General features: G+C 36.5%; 1 protein-coding gene across 14 annotated transcripts in view; it reads right to left on the bottom strand.

The window, feature by feature from the left end:
• NRXN1 (neurexin 1) overlaps positions 1 to 22971 on the bottom strand; it is a 1216111-nt gene that overhangs the window by 137445 nt on the left and 1055695 nt on the right. For 7 of the 14 annotated variants that reach the window (XM_023735226.1, XM_023735234.1, XM_023735242.1 and 4 more), the window contains 2 exons: positions 14857 to 14946; positions 13156 to 13475 (listed from right to left, as the gene is read on the bottom strand). In XM_023735226.1, coding sequence (XP_023590994.1) covers positions 13156 to 13475; positions 14857 to 14946 — 410 coding nt within the window. The remainder of the gene's footprint in view (positions 1 to 13155; positions 13476 to 14856; positions 14947 to 22971) is intronic. The other 7 variants (XM_023735250.1, XM_023735249.1, XM_023735255.1 and 4 more) reach the window with 2 other exon arrangements.

Genomic DNA, 22971 nt, shown 5'->3' with positions numbered 1-22971 from the left:
TTTCACCATACTTATTCAATCTGTATGCTGAGCAAATAATCCAAGAAGCTGGACTATATGAAGAAGAGTGGGGCATGAGGATTGGAGAAAGACTCATTAACATCCTGAGATATGAAGATGACACAACCTTGCTTGCTGTAAGTGAAGAGGAATTGAAGCACTTACTGATGAAGATCAAAGACCACAGCCTTCAGTATGGATTACCTTAACATAAAGAAAACAAAAATCCTCACAACTGGACCAATCAGAAACATCATGATAAACAGAGAAAAGATTGAAGTTATCAAGGATTTCATTTTACTTGGATCCACAATCAACGACCATGGAAGCAGCAGTCAAGGAATCAAAAGACGCATTGCATTGGGCAAATCTGCTGCAGAAGACCTCTTTAAAGTGTTAAAAAGCAAAGATGTCACTTTAAGGACTGAAGTGCACCTGACCCAAGCCATGGTGTTTTCAATCTCCTTATATTCATGTGAAAGCTGGACAATGAATAAGTAAGACCTAAGAAGAACTGATGCCTTTGAATTAGGGGCTGGTGAAGAATATTGAATATACCATGGACTGCCACCGGACGCACAAATCTGTCTAGGAAGAAATACAGCCAGAATGCTCATTAGAAGCAAGGATGGCCAGACTTCGTCTCACATACTTTGGACTTGTTATCAGGAGGGATCAGTCCTTGGAGAAGGACATCGTGCTTGGTAAAGTAGAGGGTCAACAAAAAAGAGGAAGACCCTCAATGAGATGGATTGACACTGGCTGCAACAATGGGCTCAAACATAAAAATGACTGTGAGGATGGCGCAGGATCGGCAGTACTTCCTTCTGTTGTAGGTCACTGTGAGTTGGAACCGACTTGACAGCACCTAACTACAACAACAATGCTCTTTTTTTTTTTTAATCATTTAAGGAGCTTACTGGAGAAATCATTGGTGAACACTGGTGTTATCTGTCTGCTTGAGATTTTATATGAAGAAAATATTGATGATGAGAGTACAGTAAAAGTAGTTTGGTAAATGCCTCATGAAGGTAGACGAATTAACTAACTCTTGTATTAAGGTTTCTAGCTTAATGATATTAATATTTATACATATATATAATTGTTGGGAAACTTTTCAGTGATATCATGAGTTAAGAAAAATCTAAGCTAGGCTCTAGATGATAAAACATTTAGGAAACTATCATAAAAATGTAAATTTAATCTTAATCATTAGTTTATTCAACAAAACTTACTGTTTTACATTTATCATGAAAGAAAAAAACACAAGCATTATTAACACCCACATCCACACGTACAGATACAATTTTCTTTTGTTTTCTTCTGTTCAGATGAGTTTGTTTCCTCCTCCCCCTCAAAGAAAATGATTACATTTAAGAGATGAATAAACCAAAAGTTGTAATACAACATAGTCTATGTAATTGAAATCTACATAATTGAAATCCAGAAGTTTACAAAGTTATTAAGGTAGAAATCATTCCTAGTACCAATTAAAACTAAAACAAAAGAAAATAAGACAATACTTTATCATTTAGACATTAACCAATTATTAAATAAAAAGATATTCCTTTGACCTACAATTGAGATTAGAAATATCAGAGAACGTGCCAACCTCACCAGGCATCTCTGAGAAAACCCCCACTGACGTTATTGCCGCGTATGAATTAATGCAAAGGCTTCAGTTATTCTGTTTCTCCACTGATGATAAAGATTTTATCAAAAGAGATTATAACAAGAATCATAAATCCAATCTAGTCTGACTCACAGCTGGAAGTACTTGATGTTTTTTCATACCCAAGTTGAAAAGGAGCATATCATGAATTTTTAAGCTCTTTAATCCAAACAAGCACAGTTACAGAAATCATATTTTCAAGGTTCCCAGTACCATACTGTGAATTAGCTTCTCTCTGAGAACAATGGGGAAACAGGTACAGGAAAGTTCTGGAGTGCTCAGTCAGCAGTAATTGGAGGTCATTGATAGTGAGGACGGGCTGAGTAAGGCAGTGTAGTGTATGGGGGTTAGTAGACAGTTCTTCATTGCCCAGGACTTTCCCACACATTGTAGGGTATTTAGCATTCATAGTCTTCACGCTAATTGCTACTTACAAGTCTCCTCCAAGTCATTACTTCGCTTCTCTTCCTCTTCTAATGCGCACACACACACACACACACATGCTAGAGGGACAGTGCTGCCTCCTTGTGGAGAATCCTTCATTCAGAAGAGAATTCAGGTAGGTAGGCACCACACCAAGATAGTGTACAGGACTGGGTTGTGTTTCATCCCGTTGCACAGGGGTCGCGATGAGTCAAGGGCTGACTTTACAACAGCTAACAACAACAACACACACCACACAATTAATGCTTTGATTTAGAAATATCATTTCATAGTTATTTCTTCAGAGACAGAAATGACAGCTTTAGAGGTAAGGTTAGCAAACCTGTTGTCATGAGGTCAATTCCAACTCGTAGCGACCCTACGGGACAGAGTAGAACTGCCCCATATAGTCTCCCAGGAGCAGCTGGTGGTTTTGAACTGCCGACCTTCTGGTTAGCAGCTGAGCTCTTAACCACCACGCCACCAGGGTTCCAGAGGTAAGGAAGATGCTTTAATTTATATTTTGTACCTGAGGAGTGCTTCTCAAATCTAATAATTTGCATAGTGCTTATATGTGTTAGGCAATTTTTTAATTAATTATTTTTAGGATGAATTATATGAAATTTTCATTTTTTTGTAGTAAAAACTGATCAAGCATCAGTGATTTCATATGGTTCACATCTTTATTTACTCATTCATGCTACATTTATGAAACTGTAATTTCCATTTTACAGGCAGAAAGCTGAGGTATTGAGAGACTACGTAACTTGCCCAAGACCACACTGCTAGTAAGAGGTGAAGGTGAGGCTGGGATTTAGGCAGCGGACCTTCCAGGGTCCACACGCCTCCGCACCACTATGCTATAGTGCCACCTAGCAGCCCGTGGCAATGTTCCTCTTCAGACATGGCCCCTAGAACACCAAAAATAACCCAAAAACCCGTGTTGGTGGAGGCGATTCCCACTCAAAGCGACCCTATAGGACACAGAGTAGAACTGCCCCGCAGGGTTTCCAAGAAGCAGCTGGTGGATTCGACTGTTGACCTTTTGGTTAGCAGCTGAGCTCTTAACCACTGCGCCACCAGGGCTCCTCCTAGAACACAGACGCTCATAAAGCATCGCATTAGGCAGTGCCTAACAGCTACTCATATATGTACAAGAAGGAGCAATGTGTCGTGATACAAAAGCTAGACTTCAGTCATGGCTCAAACATTTACCAGCTCTGTGCGCTCGGTCAAACCATTCACATTTCCTCAATCTTCAACATGAGAACATAATATTTGCCTGGTCTGGCTTACAAGATTTTTGTGCTAAACAAATGAAATCTACAAAAAATACCAAGATCTATGAAAATATAAGCTATTATGAGGATATTGAAGATGAGCACAAATTGTTAAAATCTCTTCCGATTCTGACCATTCTCTATTTCTGAAACACAGAAGGCAAGAACTACAAACTTTTAAAGGTGGGGCCTTAGGGATTCAGTGCCTTTATTTTATTTAAAAAAAAAAAACGTTTAGGTCCCAGAGAGAAACTTTAGGCCCTTAAGACAAGAACTACATCTTTTTTCGTTTTGCAATTGTAGTATAGATGTCTGATAAAGACTCTTATTCTTTCACCCTGATTAGTATTTGTACAATGCTTTTTTAAAAAATGTGAATTTCTGAAAAAATATATTTCATAAAATATAACATCTGCTAAACCTTTAATACTATTTAAAGTGATTGTTATTTCCTTGTTTTCTAATATGAAATGAATTATTGTGCTCATATAGGTAGACTGATAAAATTGTTGATTGGTCAATTAATTCATTTCCACATTCAAATGAGAAAATTGTTGACTGATTGGTTGATAAATTCATTTGTTTATCCACATAGCTACCAATTACTATGCTAGTCTATCAAGTAAAACAAGGTGCAGTTTCTGACTTCAAGAAATGGGGAGTCTAGGGGGAAATATAAGTAATTTGTAGGAACTTATCCATAAGTAGGGGCCCTGGTGGCACAGTGGTTAAGAGCTCAGCTGCTAAACAAAATGTCAGCAGTTTGAATCCACCAGCCCCTCCTTGGAAACCCTATGAGGCAGTTCTTCTCTGTCCGAATAGTGACCCTATAGGTCTGTCTTATAGGGTCACTATGAGTTGAAATTGACTGGAAGGCAACGGGTATCCATAAGTAAGGAGTCTAAGGGAGCTCAGAGAAAGAGATCTGAATCAGATTGGGAGGGTTTCCTGGGAAGAGTGATGAAGGGGAGACAACTAGGTGAAGAAGGGGAAGAGCTTTCTATGCAGAGGGCGCAGACAGTGAAATGGAATGACCTGTACAGGTCTCTGTGAAAAACACAACTGCCCTAGGGAAAGGGGTGTGGAGGAGAGTGGAGATGAAACTTCTAGTGAGGCAGACAGGAGATTGAGTCTGACTTTTATCCTGAATATCCAAGGGTATTAAGGAAGGGAATGATAGTATTTTCACTTTCAAACGAGCAGTCTGACCCCTGGCTGGAGATCACAATTGAGGTGGTTAAGAACGTAAGAACACAAGAAGTGATGAGATTCTGAATGAAGGCCATGTTTACAGGCAGAGGAGTGACCTAGCTCAAAATACTCTGAAAAGAAGCTGAGTGCATGGCCTTGGGTAAATTATTTAGCTTTTCTATGTCTCGATTTCCTCATGTGTGGAACAGGAATGAAGTCCCTGGGTGGTGCAAACAGTTAATGCACTCGGCTGCTAACTGAAAATTTGGAAATTTGAGTTCACCCAGAGACACCTGGAAGGAAGTCTTGGCAATCTACTTCCAAAAAAATCTGTCATTGAAAACCCTAGGGAGCAGTTCTGCTCTGACTCACATGGGGTCACCATGAGTTGGAATCAACTCGATGGCAACTGGTTTGGTGTTTTGGTTTAGAACAGGAATAATAATACCAAGCTGTCCTTTCAGTGTGTCCATCTCTCCCTCACACGTACGTGTGCTCTACGACTTGATTACATTTCCAATTTAATTAGCAAGACACTAATTAGAAGCCAGAGGACCACACAAGTTAGAGCAGACGAATCATATCTTGGTGTCACTTTTACGTTTTTCCTAACTTCTAGTTCCCTAACAGAACACTTTAGCTGCCTCTGGCATTATCCACACGATCCTGCTGGATGAGAAAATGTCTTTTATAATGGATGCCTATATCACTGATAATCTGTGCATGTCTGTTCAAGAGGCATCCCCATTTCACGCTCCCCTCACCACAGGCATCCTTTCTCCTCTGCTCTGCTTTTTTTATTATAGCACTTAGAAGCTCATATATGTGATTTGTTTTACTGTGTATTGTCCACCTTCACCAACTGGAACATCAGCTTTGGGAAGAAAAATATTTTGTCTAATTTTGTCCAAATCTGTAATTCCAGTGCTAAAACAGTGCTTGGTATATAGTAAGTGCTCGGCAAACACGTGTTAAGTGGATGGATGGTTGGACGGTTGCATGGAAGGGTGGCTGGCTGGCTGGATGGGTGGACGCATGGATGGACGCATGGATGGATGCATGGCTGGGTGGCTGCATGGAAGCATGGATGGATGGATACATGAATGGATGCATGGATGGATGAATGGATATATTTATCCAGAACTAGCCTTGTCAGAAGATGTCTCAAAACCAAGGTTACATCTTCAATGAGACTTCCAGAACCAAAAGAAAATGCACTTTACGAAAAATTTTCTTAAAATAAACCCTTAAAAATGTATTTAACCTGGCACTTTGGTTTGCCAGCAATGAAAGGGGGAATACTCTCTAAATAAATAAATGCTAACTTGTGCTCATGAGGAACGTGTGCATAGATCAAAAGGCAGTTGTTTGAACGGAACAAGGGGATATTGCGTGGTTTAAAGTCAGGAAAGGTGTGTGTCAGGGTTGTATCCTTTCACCATACCTACTCAATATGTATGCTGAGCAAATAATCTGAGAAGCTGGACTATATGAAGAACAACAGGGCATCAGGATTGGAGGAAGACTCATTAACAACCTGTGTTATGCAGATGACACAACTCTGCTTACTGAAAGTGAAGAGGACTTGAAGCACTTACTGATGAAGATCAAAGACTACAGCCTTCAGTATGGATTACACCTCAATACAAAGAAAACAAAAACTCTCACAACTGGACCAATCAGTAACATCATGATAAACGGAGAAGAGATTGAAGTTATCAAGGATTTCATTTTACTTGGATCCACAATCAATATCTACGGAACCAGCAGTCAAGAAATCAAAAGATGCATCGTATTGGGTAAATCTGCGGCAAAAGACCTCTTTAAAGTGTTGAAAAGTAAAGATGTCACCTTGAAGACTAAAGTGCGCCTGACCCAAGCCATGGTGTTTTCAATTGCCTCATATGCATGGCAAAGCTGGACAACGAATAAGGAAGACCGAAGAATTGACGCCTTTGAATTATGGCGTTGGCGAAGAATATTGAATATACCATGGCCTGCCCAAAGAACGAACAAATCTGTCTTGGAAGAAGTACAACCAGAACGCTCCTTAGAAGGAAGGATGGCGAGACTACATCTTACATACTTTGGACATGTTGTCAGGAGGGATCAGTCCCTGAAGAAGGACATCATGCTTGATAAACAAGAGGGCCAGTGAAAAATAGGAAGACCCTCAACAAGATAGATTGACACAGTGGCGGCAACATTGGGCTCAAGCATAACAACGTTTGTGATGATGGCGCAGGTCCGGGCCGTGTTATGTTCTGTGGTGCAGAAGGTTTCTATGAGTGGGAACCAACTTGACGGCACCCAACAACAACCTTCTAAATAACAGTTGCTTGCCTACATTTAAAACTACAACGAATTACATTCTTCTCACCAGGCACTATTCCTCTCAGGAGAACATGCATTTGTATATATTTTAAAATCTACACCCAAGTGTTGTTCTTTCCAATATGTACTAAAACTTGCTGTAAAGATGCACGTTAATTCAGGTGAATTCAGCAGAATGATTGGACAAGGGAAAACAAAATAATTCATGTCACCAGTATTTTCACAATGCAGAGAAGTTACCAGGGACACATATAATTATAAATAATGCCATTGTTTTTTAATAATGAAGCCACGGTTAAGGTTAATTTATATTTTTAATAAAATAAAGTTTTGTCCTTTGAAGTTGCAAAATTTATTTTGTGACTTTTAAATTTTTTTTTTTTTTCCTGGAAATAGGTGTGCACTCTGCTTACTTTTTTTTTCAAACTAATAGCGTTTATTTTTCATGAGTTACTCCAAAGCCCCTGGGAAGCAACAGCAGTGTCCAATATAGTCAAATATGCTTTTCTGCTTGCACATGAATTGGCTTTCCTTTCAAAACACTACACTAGGAATCAGATGTCATTGACTTTAGCAGGATGTCTCATATGTGAAATATATGATGACCTACCACCAGTGATTATTTTTTTTTAAATTCTCAATACTTCCTTTTCTTGGGTAAGTTTGATAAGTCCACCCTGAAAACACCTAACTGGAACCATAAAAACTCCTTCAAGACATTTTAATCATCTTTCCTGATTCCGCTCCATTTTATGATTTAATTTCTTCCAAAGAGTTGCAAGCTATAGTCCCTTCAGTTAAACACCAGAATCTCTCGAAGACTTATTCTCTATCCTTTCTTACAATGTTTGAAATGAGATGGGAAAAAGCTATGGATTCTTGGAAACAGGTACAGATACCAAGAGTTGGTCTATGCTCAGAATGTAAAGAACAGGCTCTCCTATTTATCATTCTTATGAACTATGTTTTCTTGCAAAGATAGATTTTATATATGCTGTAAAAGTCGGGTGAAATATAATTTTATAAACCTGATTGAGACGCTTTTGACAGTCAAAGGGGTACTATTAATAACTACATCGGGGATTATGTAGATGAGGGGACTATCCTAGCCAACAGGTATGCATGACCACTTTGTATAAAAGTCAAGGGTAAAATCTGTATTTTATTAAATAATCATCAGAAAAATCTAACTAACAGCACCATCAGTAGAATCAATGGAATTTTAGAGTTGAGTAGCACGAAGAGATTTCTAGTTCAACCTGCTTATTATGGAAAGGCAGCAAGGCCAAAGACCAGTGAGGCTAACCAACGTGTCCAAGTCACACGATGAGGCAGGTGGTCATGCTGAAAGTGGAAACCAGGTATCCTGACTCACTGTGCTCTTTCCATTACACTATTCTGTACTCCCTCTAGAGAAAGACATTACTCCGGATCCATAGTCTCTACAATATGTACATAGCTTTTAAAATATTCTTGGAGGACAGAACCAAAAGACCACAAAATGTACTACAAAGAATAGTCCAGAAGAAATGTCACAATCGTGGTCTTAAAAGAAATAGCACGGCTCCACTTTCCTTTCTTTACAGACTAGCAAGTCAAAAGAAGTGAATGTTGCCCTTTGCACACTGGCTTACTTTATTTGTTTATAAAGATACGTATGAAACATATGACTTTGCCAGATTATTCAGAAAAGGAAGGAGCACTTAGCAGTTAAAAATCCTGTAAGACACTCCCAGTCCCAACCCCAAGACTCTCTTTGCACCCTATGAACTTAACGTTATCAATTATTTGCAAATACTCCCTCTCTGAGATTAGCCTTATAGAAAGTTGCTCTTTTTAAGAGGCAAGTCTTATGGAAACATTTAGAAATTAAATATTCCAAGTAAAACACACTTTATACACTTTATGTAACACACATAAGAAGGATTTTTAATATGATAATATTCATAGGAAAATGGCCATTTAGTCAGAAGGATTGGTAAACATTCTCATTATTTCATGATATAAGCCATGTCTTTCTAAATTAAACATCAGTCTGAAAATGGATCATCGCTCGGTGTAGAAAAAACTTGCTTTGTTTTTTCTTTTTAAGGTATATTTACTTTTAAATAGGATTGTAAACATGATCTTAGGGGAGAACATTTCGATGAATACTCTTCTGTATTCTCTGACTCTGTAAAAACTGAAATACATTTCTCCCACTACTTTGCCCTCAGGATGGCTGAACAAACCTCATCTCATCTATTTGAAATGAATCCAGTTTAATTCTGCTTGACCAAAAATCTGTTTCCATAGTTCTAAAACATGCAATCACCCCAAGGTACACTGCCATTGCAGCTTGAGTGGCTCAGTGTCATCACTGAGGAAAACACATTATGATTGAGAAAACAGTCCAGAATGGCTTTTGAAAACTAAAATGACCCTTCTTGATACAGGAGATAGTAAGGCAGTGGATCAAAGCAGGCAGACACGGCCACTACTCTCAGGGTTTAAAAGAAGAGGCTTTATCCAACCTGCAAAAATGGGTCAAAGGTATAGCCCTGGAATTAGCATTACAAATCACTCTCTCATATTTAAACTTTGAACCAAAGTCTATCAAAAAAAAAAATCACTTTAAATTCCACATAAGTCAGTAATCTCTTTGTAGTTGGAAGAAGACAATATAAAAATCAATTGTAAGGTAAGGAAAATTTGCAAACACATTTTCTGGTTACCCAAAAATACATAATATGCCTTCTTGCCTAATTTTTTTATACGTATACACATTATTACCTGCAATAACATACAGATTAATCCAATCTGAAAATATTGTTGCCACAATTGAATATTTATAAAGGGAATACGTAATCCAAATTATTTAATTGTTGTTGTTGGTCTGTTAAAAATTTAAAGATTTAAAATATCTATTTTTTAATGAACCTAGTAATTTTTTATTTTCGTCAATACCTCCTCAAATGAACCAAGTAATCGCTAATTGATTAAATCATTTATTTCTATAAACCACTTCTGTCTTTAAACATGTAATAGCTTATAATAAAAGAGGCTTTTTTTTCCATTGGCAATTAACGAGCAGTTAACTGTTTTCTTTTTCATTAATTAATACTATTATAAAATGCCTAAGCTTTTATTCCTGCATTTATGGGTGATTAACTTTCAAATGAAACAGTTATTTTACACTTGTTAAAAAAAAAGCACAATTTCTTAATATATAGCAGTTCCCAGTTGATTAAATATGTAAAGACAGTTCTGACAATTCTTTCCTTACTTTGTATCCATCTGGCTTACCTAGGAACTTAAACAAACAAAAAACCAGTTGCTGTTAAGTCGATTCTGGCCCATATCGACCCTATAGGACAGAGTAGAACTGCTCCATAGGGTTTGCAAGGAACAGCTAGAAGCCGAGCTCTTAACCACTGTGGGACCAGTTCCATTAGTGATGAATGAAAAATATTGAGAAAAATATCGGATCACTTCAAATTTTAATCACAGAAACATTTCCAGCTCTAATGGTTCTGGAAAATTGTCTGCTTATGAATGATTTTATACAAAGGAAATAGTCTATTAATTACTTTGTTTCTTTTTCCCTGTATCAAATTTACCTTAATGACTTGCTTATCATTAACTAAACCATAAAACAACAACAATAACGAAGCATTAATGAAGTCTTAGGAAAGACATTTTAACTGTAATTGAATGGGGCTGTTGGGCATGCTTAAGTCTGGGGCTAAGTGGTATGATATTATCAACAACCTTATAAATCCAAACAAGATAAAGTCAATGAAATGAAGACCCTCTCTGCAAGCATTCCTATTAGAATATATGTTCCAGGAAGGTAAGGGTTTTGTTGTTGTTGTTGTTACTAATGTACCTCCAGTGCCTCGAACAGTGTTTGGCAATGTAGAGGGTAATCAAAAATATTTATTAGTTAGCATCCTATGAGACAGCTCATTTTACTTTTTAGCCAAATGCAAACAGAAAAACAGAGAGGAGAAGGAAATTAGGTGCAGGTAGGTGCATATGTAATACCATATTTGTAACTTTACAGAGTTTACAATTTCTTAGGACATTCTCTTTTCCTCTATTCTTTTCCACCCACCTCTCATATATAAAGTAAAAACCAGAATCTATTTTCTTTTCAGAGGGGTGCTGGTGGTATCCCCACCACTCCATTTTTAGTTGGTGTCAGAAGCAGGATTCATTATAATGACTCCAGACTCATGGAAGCATGGGACTTAGGAAGCGAAAGAATAAAGGGGCATGGGAAGTGAAACTTTTGATTCCTAAATGGTTCGTTTGGTTATTGTTACCTGTAATCGGAAGCCCTGGTAGCATAATGGTTAAGAGCTTGGCCGCTAACCAAAAGGTCGGCAGTTCAAATCCACCAGCTGCTGCTTGGAAACTCTATGGGGCAGTTGTACTCTGTCCTATAGGGTCGCTACGAGTCAAAATCAACTTGAGGGCAATGGGTTTTTATATGCTGATTAGTAGATAGTGTACTGTTACAAACAGAATTTGCCTTCTGTTATACTCTTCCCAAATCTTGACACTTGGTCTGTTTCAAACACTTGAAATAAAAGTAATTTTAAAAATAAGTATCGCCCAGCTACCATTACTAAATGTTTGATCAAAGATTCTATAGAACAATCCTGATCCAAAGGGGGAAAACGTAGAACAGAATTTCAAATTCTCATCCAATCCAGACTTTCTGGAGCCTTTGAGGTTGGATGAACCCCCAAAACTATTGCCCTGAGATAATCTTTAAACCTTAAACCAAAAATATCCCCTGAAGTCTTTTTTAAACCAAAGGATAGCTTGATTAGTAAAGAATGTCTGCCTTGAGCCTCATGCTCCTTTAAGAGCTATCTATATGGGATCAAATTGACAACAACAATATGCAAGATTAGATCGTCAACTTAGGGGGCAGTGAGTTTATGTTAATGGCAGAGGGACAATTGGAAAAAGGGAAATGAGAATGGTTACACAACTTGAAGAATGTAATCAATGCTACGGAATTACACGTGCTACTGAATTGTTAAATTGGTGAATGTTCTACAGTGTATATTCGCAACAACAACAACAAGGAGAAAAACGCAAAACCAAACTCACTGCTGTCAGGTCGATTCTGACTCATAGCAAACCTATAGAACAACAACAACAAGTAAAATAAATTTTAAAAATATGAGATAAATTTAAAAAAATGTGTTGCCATTCTTCTTTAGAATGTGGTTTTCTAGAAACGTGAAAGTCATACATTTGGCAAAGTTCTATGCAGCACCTACAGAAGACACTCACCAAATAGTAAAAACAAAACAAAACAATCAATTTTGCATCAATGAAAATACACAATTCTGAAAGAAGTAGTGTCACAATCTGTACAAAGGCCACGAATGTCAACAGTGTACCCGAGCTTATAATAGCTTTCTATAGAATGTAAGCTCTCCAAGGCAGGTAGATCTTTTCCTATGTTCTTCATTGATGTAACTCCAATACCTAAACTAGGGCCCAGTACATAGTATTATATTTAGAATGAATAATATACTTCCAAGTTGTACAAATGCAACAGTTAACAATTCTATTTTAAAAATTTTTAGGCATAAAATTGAACAATAAGATAATTAAAGTACATTCTAGGTGAGGGCAGTTAGCCATACAGCAGACAATTATCTTACCCCAAGACAGTTTTTAAACACCAAATTTAGGAACTCTGTCCTCAGATAAACTAACAGCTTATTTTCCTTATAAAAGTAATAAGGTAGACCTATCATGCATCACGAGAGTCACAAACCAACCATTTCAAAATTTTAAGACTTCAAAATATAATAGAACCAGTGTAGTAGTTTCCTCTTTCAAGATGACCAAAGTGGCTTTTATTTTATTCGAATACAACGCTAAGCTTGAACAAATAAGGCCTTGCAAAAACTTCGTTGATTGTTCATTTAATTTAAAAAGTGAACACCCTATATGATGAGGAGACAATCTTCTAAGCTTGTGCTCAACCAAGGTTGTGAATCAAGACTCTCATCCAGCAAACTAACAATCCGAGACAAAGGAGTTTGTAAAAATCCACAAATCTCAAATCAACAGCATATACATATTTCAGAGTCAAACCAAACGCACTGTATTAAGCTGGTCTCAAAGGAAGTCATCTCAATGCCTGAGATCAGAACTAACCTCGTCTTAGAAACGACATACATGGAAAAAGCCTACTTTCATAATCTTAGTTTCGAAATGAGGAAATGAAATCCGCATGCTCACCTGGCTAACGGGTTCTTTCGTAGGGGGCTTTCCTCTTCTGGCTGTGCTAGTAGCTAGGGTCGTGGTGGTTTCCATAATGGACGTGGACATCTCTGACTGCACAGCAGTGGCTGTCGACTCGGTTGTCATAGAGGAAGGCACTTCACCAACCAGTCTCACATTTCCCACTATGGCGATGTTGGCATCATTTTCGGCTGCCATATTCAGAACTTTCAAGCCATTGTAGTAAAGACCAGAGAGCTGGCCCTGGAAGGGCTGGCCCTGCTCTTTCCCGCCAATTATTATGGTTGCTTGGCTATTGAAGATTGTGAGCTGACGCCCTGTAAAAATAATATTACATACATGCAAAAATGTTGATTGTGAACTCTACATTCTACAAAGGATGATAAAACAGATCTTTCATGGAGTGGATAATGAAAGCAATAAACTATAAGAGAGGCATTTGACTCATAATTCATTGCTTATAAATGAGGTGTCCATGAAATGCATAATTATTGGCAATACTTGTAAATTCTCAACTTATTGTAAATGTAGTGCTTTTGCTAAAAGACCAATCAAAGATATGTCTTACAAATAAGTTTTTAGTGAATCTCTTTTCCCTTCTCCCTCAAGATCTTATGCTGTTGGTTGCTAAATTTAAAAAAAAAAAAAAAAAAGTGAGGTATCTAAGATTTCAAGTATTTGCTGTACTAAAATTACACTGGCAGACACTAATCTATAGCAGTAAAAATCTAATTTGAAATTTATAGTAAAAAAGTTTTGTAATTCAGATAATGGTCACATGCATCTATATCTAGTCTTTAAAATGCTAATTTTTTGAAGGCAATTATCCATTGCTATATGATTTTTTTTTTTTTTCAGGCAACAATCACACTGAAAAGAAACATGGTTTACACTGGGCATGTCAGAGACAAAAATTCAAAAATATTTATCTGATTGGCTTTCAGCAAGTCTATCAAAACAAAACAAAATGAAAAAAAAAAATAGCTTCAGATGTAAAAAGCGGCTTCAGGAATGATACACAAACCGATGGAGAATTTATGGCACATTTCCATCAAACAGCAATCCTCAGCAACAGTACCATTATCATCAAATTGAGTATCCAGTGTTAGCAGATTGCTCTCTGCTCATAAAAAGCATGCACACAACTTTAAGTTCAGTTTTAATTAGGGCTTGTTCCCAAATGCTCTTAGAAGTTTGCAAACGTTAAAGGGACTTCATTTTGACTGGCAATTCATATTGCCCACTATTTATTTAAGATGCCTAGAGTTTAAACAAAGAGTTTTTTGTTTTGTTTTTTTTTGTTTTTTCAGGACCATAATAAAGATATCAGAACTACATATATTTTAGTTAATAATTTAGAGGCTGGACCATGTAGTATAATCTATGAATGATTTATCATTTTGGGTTAATGCTTGCTGTGAGTGCCTTCAAAGATTGAGTTAGTGGATTATATTTAACAGTCCCTTTAACCTTAAGTTAACAGGGTAAGATTATTAAACAGCTGGTACGTCTAAAAATGTATAGAAATTATTATACAAGGTATGCAAATATTACTATCTACATTTTACTGTTTTAAATTTGTTTTTAATTTAGTTTTACGGAAAATTTATTTTTTATGTTTATTAGTGTTACGATGAAGTACTACTTGGTTATGTTCAAATTATTTTTTTATTTGAAGTTTTAATCAATGGTTTTTACCTTTGTCGAGTAGCCATTCATCAACTACTCGACCAAGTCGATATGGAATTCGCTGTCTAGCAATCGCCAGGCGCTCGTTATCATTGTTTCCTTTAAAGTTTAAAGAGACATTTCATTGGTTAAAATCTGTAAGGTCAAAGGTTAAACGTTAATACTTAAAGCTCGAGCTATACAGTTGCCACATGATTTTTTGAAAATTTGGAATTTTAAAAATTTCGACCTAGAACAGTTCATGTTCAGACTTTTCATTCATTCATTTATTTTATTTTAGCAAACAAAATTATTCCTATGTTAATTGAAAATTAGAAATCTGCATTTGAGCTAGGTTATTAAACTTATGTTATCGACAGACCCGAACAACCAATTTAAACAGCATATAATAGCTTTACAAAAAATGACCATTGACCTCAGGGTTTTGTCTTTTTGATGTTTCTTATTAACTAGTTAAACATGTTCAGGTGAAACAGGTTTAAGTGTTCAAAATACATTCAACCTCTTATTCCAGATTAGTAATTTATGAACACCAGACTTAATATCATCCTTGGCACACTGAAGCATCTACAATAGGCCTAGCATACTTTATTTCCTATTCAGAAAACAGAAATTCTTATTCATCTCATTTAAGGAAACCACAAAGTCCAAATCGTTGGTGTGTATTCTACACAAATTGGTTTATCAATCACTTGGACATCACAAGAGCATACATCTTGCATCATCCAAATATGTTACTACAGGAAAAGGCTTTGACAAAAGTAACTTGATTTGAGCGTCCTTCAGTTTCATTTACAACTTAACATGTTGCAGCGTATACCATTTGAAAAAAAAAACTTCTATGAATGTTTTTATATACTCAAATATCTGCTTTTTATTAAGCTATTCTGAAAAAGACACGATAATTTATGGAATAGATACAAGGCACAAACACTGGCCCTGTTCACATACTAAACTAAATGAGAGCCTGACTCCTTTGAACAAACAAAATAGCTGATAGAAACAGTGTTTAAATTGACCTTGAATAATGCTTGCAAATAGATGAGTGTTTTCTTGATCTATAAAGCACTTAAGAATCTAGGCTGCTGTCTCAGTGATCAATGGCGTAGGTTGCAAAAAAAAGTCTTCTTATTCTTTGGAAATTAATAAGCATGAAATTTCGAGCTAAGGCATTTTGACAATAGCTGAGGTGAAGACACAGATATGAAAGAAACATTGAATGGTAGAAATGTCCACATGAAAAGAGAGGAACATTTAACTACTTAAGATAATAGATAGGAATCTTTCTCAAGCTAAGAGTAATTTATAAGTGCTTTCTTATGCTAATATTATTATACAGTATACTTCCTATGGAAGAAAGATGGGGTAGTCTGCTTCCGTAAAGATCTACAGCCTTGGAAACCCTATCTGTTCTGCTCTGTCCTATAGGGTCTCCATGAGTCGCAATCAACCCGACAGCAATGGGTTTGGTCTTTTTTTTTCGGATACTTACTACAATAATCCTGCCATAATATTGGTCACACAGGTTTAGAGAAATAGAAAGGACTCTCTTTTGCACTTTGTCAATTTGTTGTTTGAATGTATACACAACCGAAGATATTTCACACGTTAACATTTAATTTAAAATGTGCATCAACGTGGAGCCAACTGTAAAGTTTAACAAAAATCTTTATATGCATTTCTCTGTATGTTGTAGTATTTTTAATAGCAATAAAAAATTTCAAACAATTAAATTGTCTAATGATTGAGTATTGCATAATCCAAATATAGTACATCTACATATAGGCATATTAGGCAAACATGAAAATGTTTTAAAATAACATTTTATGACATGGGAATATCCTTGTGGTATAATGTTAATTTAAATTAAAAAAAAGCACACGTACCTTAGAAACCCAAGCCTTTCTTTGCTTTTTTTAAAAAGAAAGTATGCACAATGTGTTCTTCTGTGTTTGCATATATGCATGTTTAGAAAAATGAACTATAATTTAATATTGGTTATCTAGGGCACTGTGATTATTGATAAATTATGTATTTTTGGCTTATATGTGATTTATATAATAAACATGTTTTACTTTCATAATTTGAAAATCAAAATAAAATATTATTTTTCAAAAACACATGCCTTTTGCTCTAAGGACTTCTTTCCTGCCCAATGCTCATACCAGTTCACACTGGTACAGTTCTCCTGATAACTTTATCATTAGGTGGCTCTTCATACTGCTTTCTATGATGTACCCATCACCTGGATCGACTCATCATTTCCTCAGCCACCACTCTAACATACGTCCCAAGTCCTCTCGTGCTTAATTACTACTACAGTTTATTTACAGATCTCCCTGCATCCTCTCTGAAATTAATCCCACCCTTTCTCCACACTTCAGCCAAAATGTAATCATGCCACTTGTCTGACTATAACTCTTTCCATTGCCTTTGGGATAAAATCTCTGATCCCCCTACCACCTACCATGTTTCACCTCATAGCCGTTGGCTGTCACTGGCCTGCTCTCCTCCTTCCATCCTCATAAGACTTGCAGTTCCTCTGATGCTGTCCCCTCCTCTTTGGGCCTTTGCACTTGCAGCCTCCTTTATTTGAAACACCGTCCCTCCGTTCCCATACTATTTCCATCTGTCCTTGTGGTTGTTGTTGTTAGTTGCCATTGAGTTGCTTCTAGCTCCTGGTCACCCCAAGAGTGCAGAGTAGCTCTGCACTCCATAGGAGTTTCAACGATGTGACCTTTCAGAAACAGATCACTAGGTCTTACTTCCAAGGTGCCTCTGCGCGGATTCGAAATCACCAACCTTTCAGCTAGTAATCCAGCACTTAACCATCTGTGCCACTAAGGGACTCCAGCCATTTTTCCTTAGCCAACTACAACTCATTAATGAACTCTTCTTGGCAATAATATCACTTCCTCAGGAAGACTTCCCGGACATCCCCAGACTAGGTAAGACATCCGATTATAGACTTTCCTAGCTCCTGATACATGCAAAAGAAGCACTGAATTTTTAATTGCATATTCTACAAATACTTTCCCTCTAAGCTCTGAAGTTTCATGGGGTCAGGTACCAAGCATTGTGTATAATGCTATATCTCCAGTGCTTGCACAGTACCTTTCATACAACCTCCCAATAAATATCTATAGAATGAAATAGTGAAGGATATCTTGTTTTTCGATGACAGCTTCTGTGGTACCATTAACTCTTTCCGATAGCCTATACTGGAGCCCTGGTGGCACAGTGGTTAAGCGTTTGTCTGCTAACCAAAAGGTGGGCAGTTCAAATCTACCAGCCACTCCTTGGAAACCCTATGGGGCAGTTCTACTCTGTCCTGTATGTCACCATGAGTTGGAATTGACTCGACAGCAATGGGTTTGTTTGTTTGTTTGCTTTTTAACAACTTTCAAAAGAAAAAGAAAGCAAATATTTGTGCCCAGAGAACAGAACACACATAGCTAAGATTCCCTTTTGTATTTTCCAAAGGAACTATCATATTTAGCAAGTATAATTTTATTTATCTAATGGACTGTCACAGATTTGAATATCTGTATAATCAATCATTTCATTATTTAATAGTAACCACCCAAAGCCACAAAACAGGTAATCATAGTTGTGATCGGTAGAAAAAAGGTGGGGAGAAAAATGTCCTAAATAAGACAGATGGAGAAAACTTAAAGATGTATATATTCTTTTTTGAATGACTTTGAAAAAAGCACACACACACAAACACACACACACGCACACACAAATGGGAATACATACATATATACAAACATAAAATTTGCTCTCTTGGTATATCTTTGTCGCTTAGAGAATAATTCATATGTTTGCTATGAAATGATTTAAGTCAATAGTGGCTGTTGAAGATCCTTGATGGGATTAGCTAAAATAGGGACATAAACACTAAATTCCCATTAAATAATGAAGAGGTCTCCCAACAGCAACAACAATAACAAAAAAAATCTAGCAAATGGAGTAGGTAGTAGAAATAGGTATAAAAAAAGATGACAATTTATAAGAAAGATAACCACACTAATGTAGTCATACAATCTCATAACCCTTTCATATCACATGGCTTCTAGGTCAGAGAGCATGGTTTGTAACTGAGAGATTTTATTTTGAAATCAAAGGGCAGACGTTTTTCTTTGTCTTGTAGGGTTACTTGCAGGAGTAATGGATGAGTAATCCGACAGTTTACTTCAGTTCAATATATGCCTACTTATTCTCCAAATTCTTTGCCCTTCTACTAGAACAAAAACGAATGACTTTTCTTGTGTCAAAATCATGTATAAATTCATTGTCAGCTAGATAGATACAGAGTACAGTGACAAGGACTTTTTCACAGATGACTTCTAAACTCCTTCTACTATTGAGTATAAAGTAGTTCAGATTAGTTAGGTTCACCAGTCATAGGCCTACATTTTGCCTCCAACTCTTCATTTTCATTAACAAGCTATATATGAGAAGTGGTAACTGAGGTAAATTATTCAAATAATTGTTCAACATGTATTTTGCTTCTTTACATATTCATGATGATATCTTACTTGCAAAATATCATCCAATATTTTTACATGATTTTGTTGACTATTTAATCCTCACCACAGTTTCATATACATCTAGACCTTAGACATGTAATATAAAGGACCTAGAATAAGCTATTTGTTTGGGAAAGTTCAAAGACAAACATAATATCTGATGACTTTTTCTTTTCTCTGGGGGAAAAAAAACAAAAACTTGGTGTATATAGAAATAACATAGAGCTTCTATGGATGGTCAAAGGAAGGAGATTTATACTGGTAGGAGAGACAAAATACAAGTGAAAATGTAAAGCAAACCAAAGGTGAATCTTTGGAGGAGGTATTTTCCTTTCATGTTTCCTAAATCAGAGTTAAGGATAAAGTAATAATGACCTATTTATAAAAGTCTTATTCCTTTTGGGATTATTAAACAGGGCCAAGAATAATTTCAACTTTTTCAAAAGCATGAAACTCAGCTACAGCTATCAGCTGAGCACATAAGCTAGATTTATGAAAACAGAGCTTTTCACTGAATAGCTAAAAGATAATAATCTAATCTCACACTTTGTGTCTCCTGATAAAGCAGGAACGAGGTGTTGCTTTTCTTTTGGTTTTCTTTTTCCCCTCCAGATAAATTTATGTGGGTTTAATCTGTTGGTACCTCCACTAAAAATGGCACCAAGCATATACATTTCTCGGCTGAATCCATTTTTCAAGCGATGAAACTGCATGTAAAATTTGGGTTAATTTCTCTTTGAATTGTTTAAACATTAAATATTTTTGACAGGGGGAAGGCTCACCCATAGTAATACCACCATAAACAATTGATGGCTGCATGTTCTAAAAGACCACTTAGGTCTAAGGTACTGAATGGAATGATCACTTCAAACAAGTCCCAGAGGTGAAAAATGGAAAGGAAAATCCCATCATTCAGGACTTAGCACCCTATATTTTGATTGAATCCCAGATAGTTTTATTTTCTCACCTAACCAACAATATTTGATCACACTGTAGTATATTCATCATCATCGAAATGACTCGAAGGCACCGAGTTTATAGTATATTAATCCTGCATGAACCAGTAGACTTAAAGGAAACGAGTAATTTCAAAGAATCAAGGTAAGCAGCAAGAAGAAATAAAATTCAAATCCTGGACTTTGAGTTAAATTTCATGATAGGACTCAGAGAACCAAGGGAAACAAAATATTAATCTTGCTTTTATAACTATTGGTCAGGAGAGACAAACTTTATGAACTTTACTAATATACAGTTTCTTTTTACTCCCATTGTCTTGGATCTGTACCCCTAAGTGTAATTTCTCCTTGGAAATGAAAGTGTCAGTTTTTGATATGACATGGCAATATCCTTGCAAAAAATATAAGGAAAAGCAATGTTATGAACTTAACATTTATCCAGAATACTATGAAATTAAAAACAAATATACTTGCTTCTTCCAAAGTCTTATTTTCTGATTTTTTTTTAACATTGAGAAAGGAAGCACAAAAAGGGTCCTGAAAAAGCTCTTCATACTTTCAGAAAAGATTGGGAGTCTGCTTTTAGATATTTTAATTTTAAATGAGAACATAGCATTTGGATATGCATGGATCCATAAAGGAAAATAGAAGCTTAATACAGCTTTGTAAAATTACTCTAAGTTTTAAAAGCAGCATTATCACATAATTCCCAATTAAATATTATACGTGTGGTTGTCATGCAAACCTTATAAATACGGTAATACTTAGCAGGTGATGTTCCAAATAAGTGGATTTTGGACATCATTGACATTCTTCAAGGACCAAACTTTTGAAAAAATATAGCTGTTACAATGAAAATAATTGTCCTACATACTACATTATTTCCTATATCCTTAAGATGTGTATATAACACATAGATTTTAACTGAGATATTTTATTTTTAAATCAAAGGACAAACCTTTCTCTTTGTCTTGCAATTATATATATATACATATATATATATATGAGGGGGAGGAGAGAAGTAGATGTTCAAACAGAGCAAGGGGACGTTGTGTGGTTTAAAGTCAGGAAAGGTGTGCGTCAGGGTTGTATCCTTTCACCATACTTATTCAGTCTGTATGCTGAGCAAATAATTCAAGAAGCTGGACAATATGAAGAAGAATGCCACATCAGATTGGAGGGAGACTCATTAACAACCTTCGATATGCAGATGACACAACTTTGTTTGCGGAAAGCTAAGAGGACTTGAAGCACTTACTGATGAAGATCAAAGACCACAGCCTTCAGTATGGATTACACCTCAACATAAAGAAAACAAAAGTCCTCACACTAGACCAGCAAGCAACACCATGATAAATGGAGAAACGATTGAAGTTGTCAAGGATTTCATTTTACTTGGATGCACAATCAATGCCCATGGAAGCAACAGTCAAGAAATCAAACGATGTATTGCATTGGGTAAATCTGATGAAAAAAGACCTCTTTAAAGTGTTAAAAATAAAAAAGCAAAGATGTCACCTTGATGACTACGGTGCCCCTGACCCAAGCCATGTTATTTTCAATTGCTTCATATGCTTCTAAAAGCCGGACAATAGATAAGGAAGACCAAAGAAGACCTTTGATTACGGCGTTGGCAAAGAATATTGACTACGCCATGGACTGCCAGAAGAACAAACAAATCTGTCTTGGAAGAAGTACAGACAGAATGCTCCTTAGAAGTGAGGATGGCAAGACTTTGTCTTATGTACTTTGGACGTGTTATCAGGAGGGACCAGTCTCTGGAGAAGGACATCATGCTTGGCAAAGTAGAGGGTCAGAGAAAGAGAGGAAGACCCTCAACAAGATGGAGTGACACAGTGGTTGCAACAATGGGCTCAAGCATAGCAATGATTGTGAGGATGGAACAGGGCCAGGTGGTGTTTCATTCTGTTGTACATAGGATTGCTATGAGTCAGAACCGACTCAATAGCACCTAACAACACACACACACACACACACACACACACACACCTGAAGCCCTGGTGGCGCAGTAATTAAGAGCTATGTTTGCTAACCAAAAGGTCAGCAGTTCAAGTTCACCAGCTGCTCCTTGGAAACCCTATGGGGCAGTTCTACTCTGTCCAATAAGGTCATTATGAGTCAGAATGGACTGGATGGCAATGGTTTTTTTTCTTTTCTGGTATATATACATATATATTTGGCTCTTGACTTCAGTTCCATCTCGAACCACTTATCTCTAACTCTTTAAACTCTGGTCACACTGGACTTCTTTCAATTTGTTTAAAGGTGTTAATTGATTTTAAACATAACTTGAAAATATTCTGCAATCCTGGGTCTTCTCTAATACCTACCCACCCCCAACACTCTTTCTCTTTCTCTCTCTCACCCAAGCTTGAGCCCAGTCAACTTATTTCTCCTTTAAATATAAGCTTATATGTTTATTAAGGAAGCATTGTCTGTGCATTCTATTCCCACCACCAGATTACCCTATATCTTTTCATTATGCATTCTTACAACACTTTTTAGCAGTATCTGTAATCATGATGAAATACTTTGATGTAACTGATTCTAAACTATAAGTTCCTTGTGGGCAAAGACCTAGACCATCTTGTTCACTGCTATATGCCTTGTGC

The sequence above is a fragment of the Trichechus manatus genome, unplaced genomic scaffold (assembly GCF_000243295.1).
Source record: "Trichechus manatus latirostris isolate Lorelei unplaced genomic scaffold, TriManLat1.0 scaffold00005, whole genome shotgun sequence".
NCBI lineage: Eukaryota > Metazoa > Chordata > Mammalia > Sirenia > Trichechidae > Trichechus > Trichechus manatus.
This window is presented reverse-complemented; position numbering and strand designations above follow the sequence as displayed.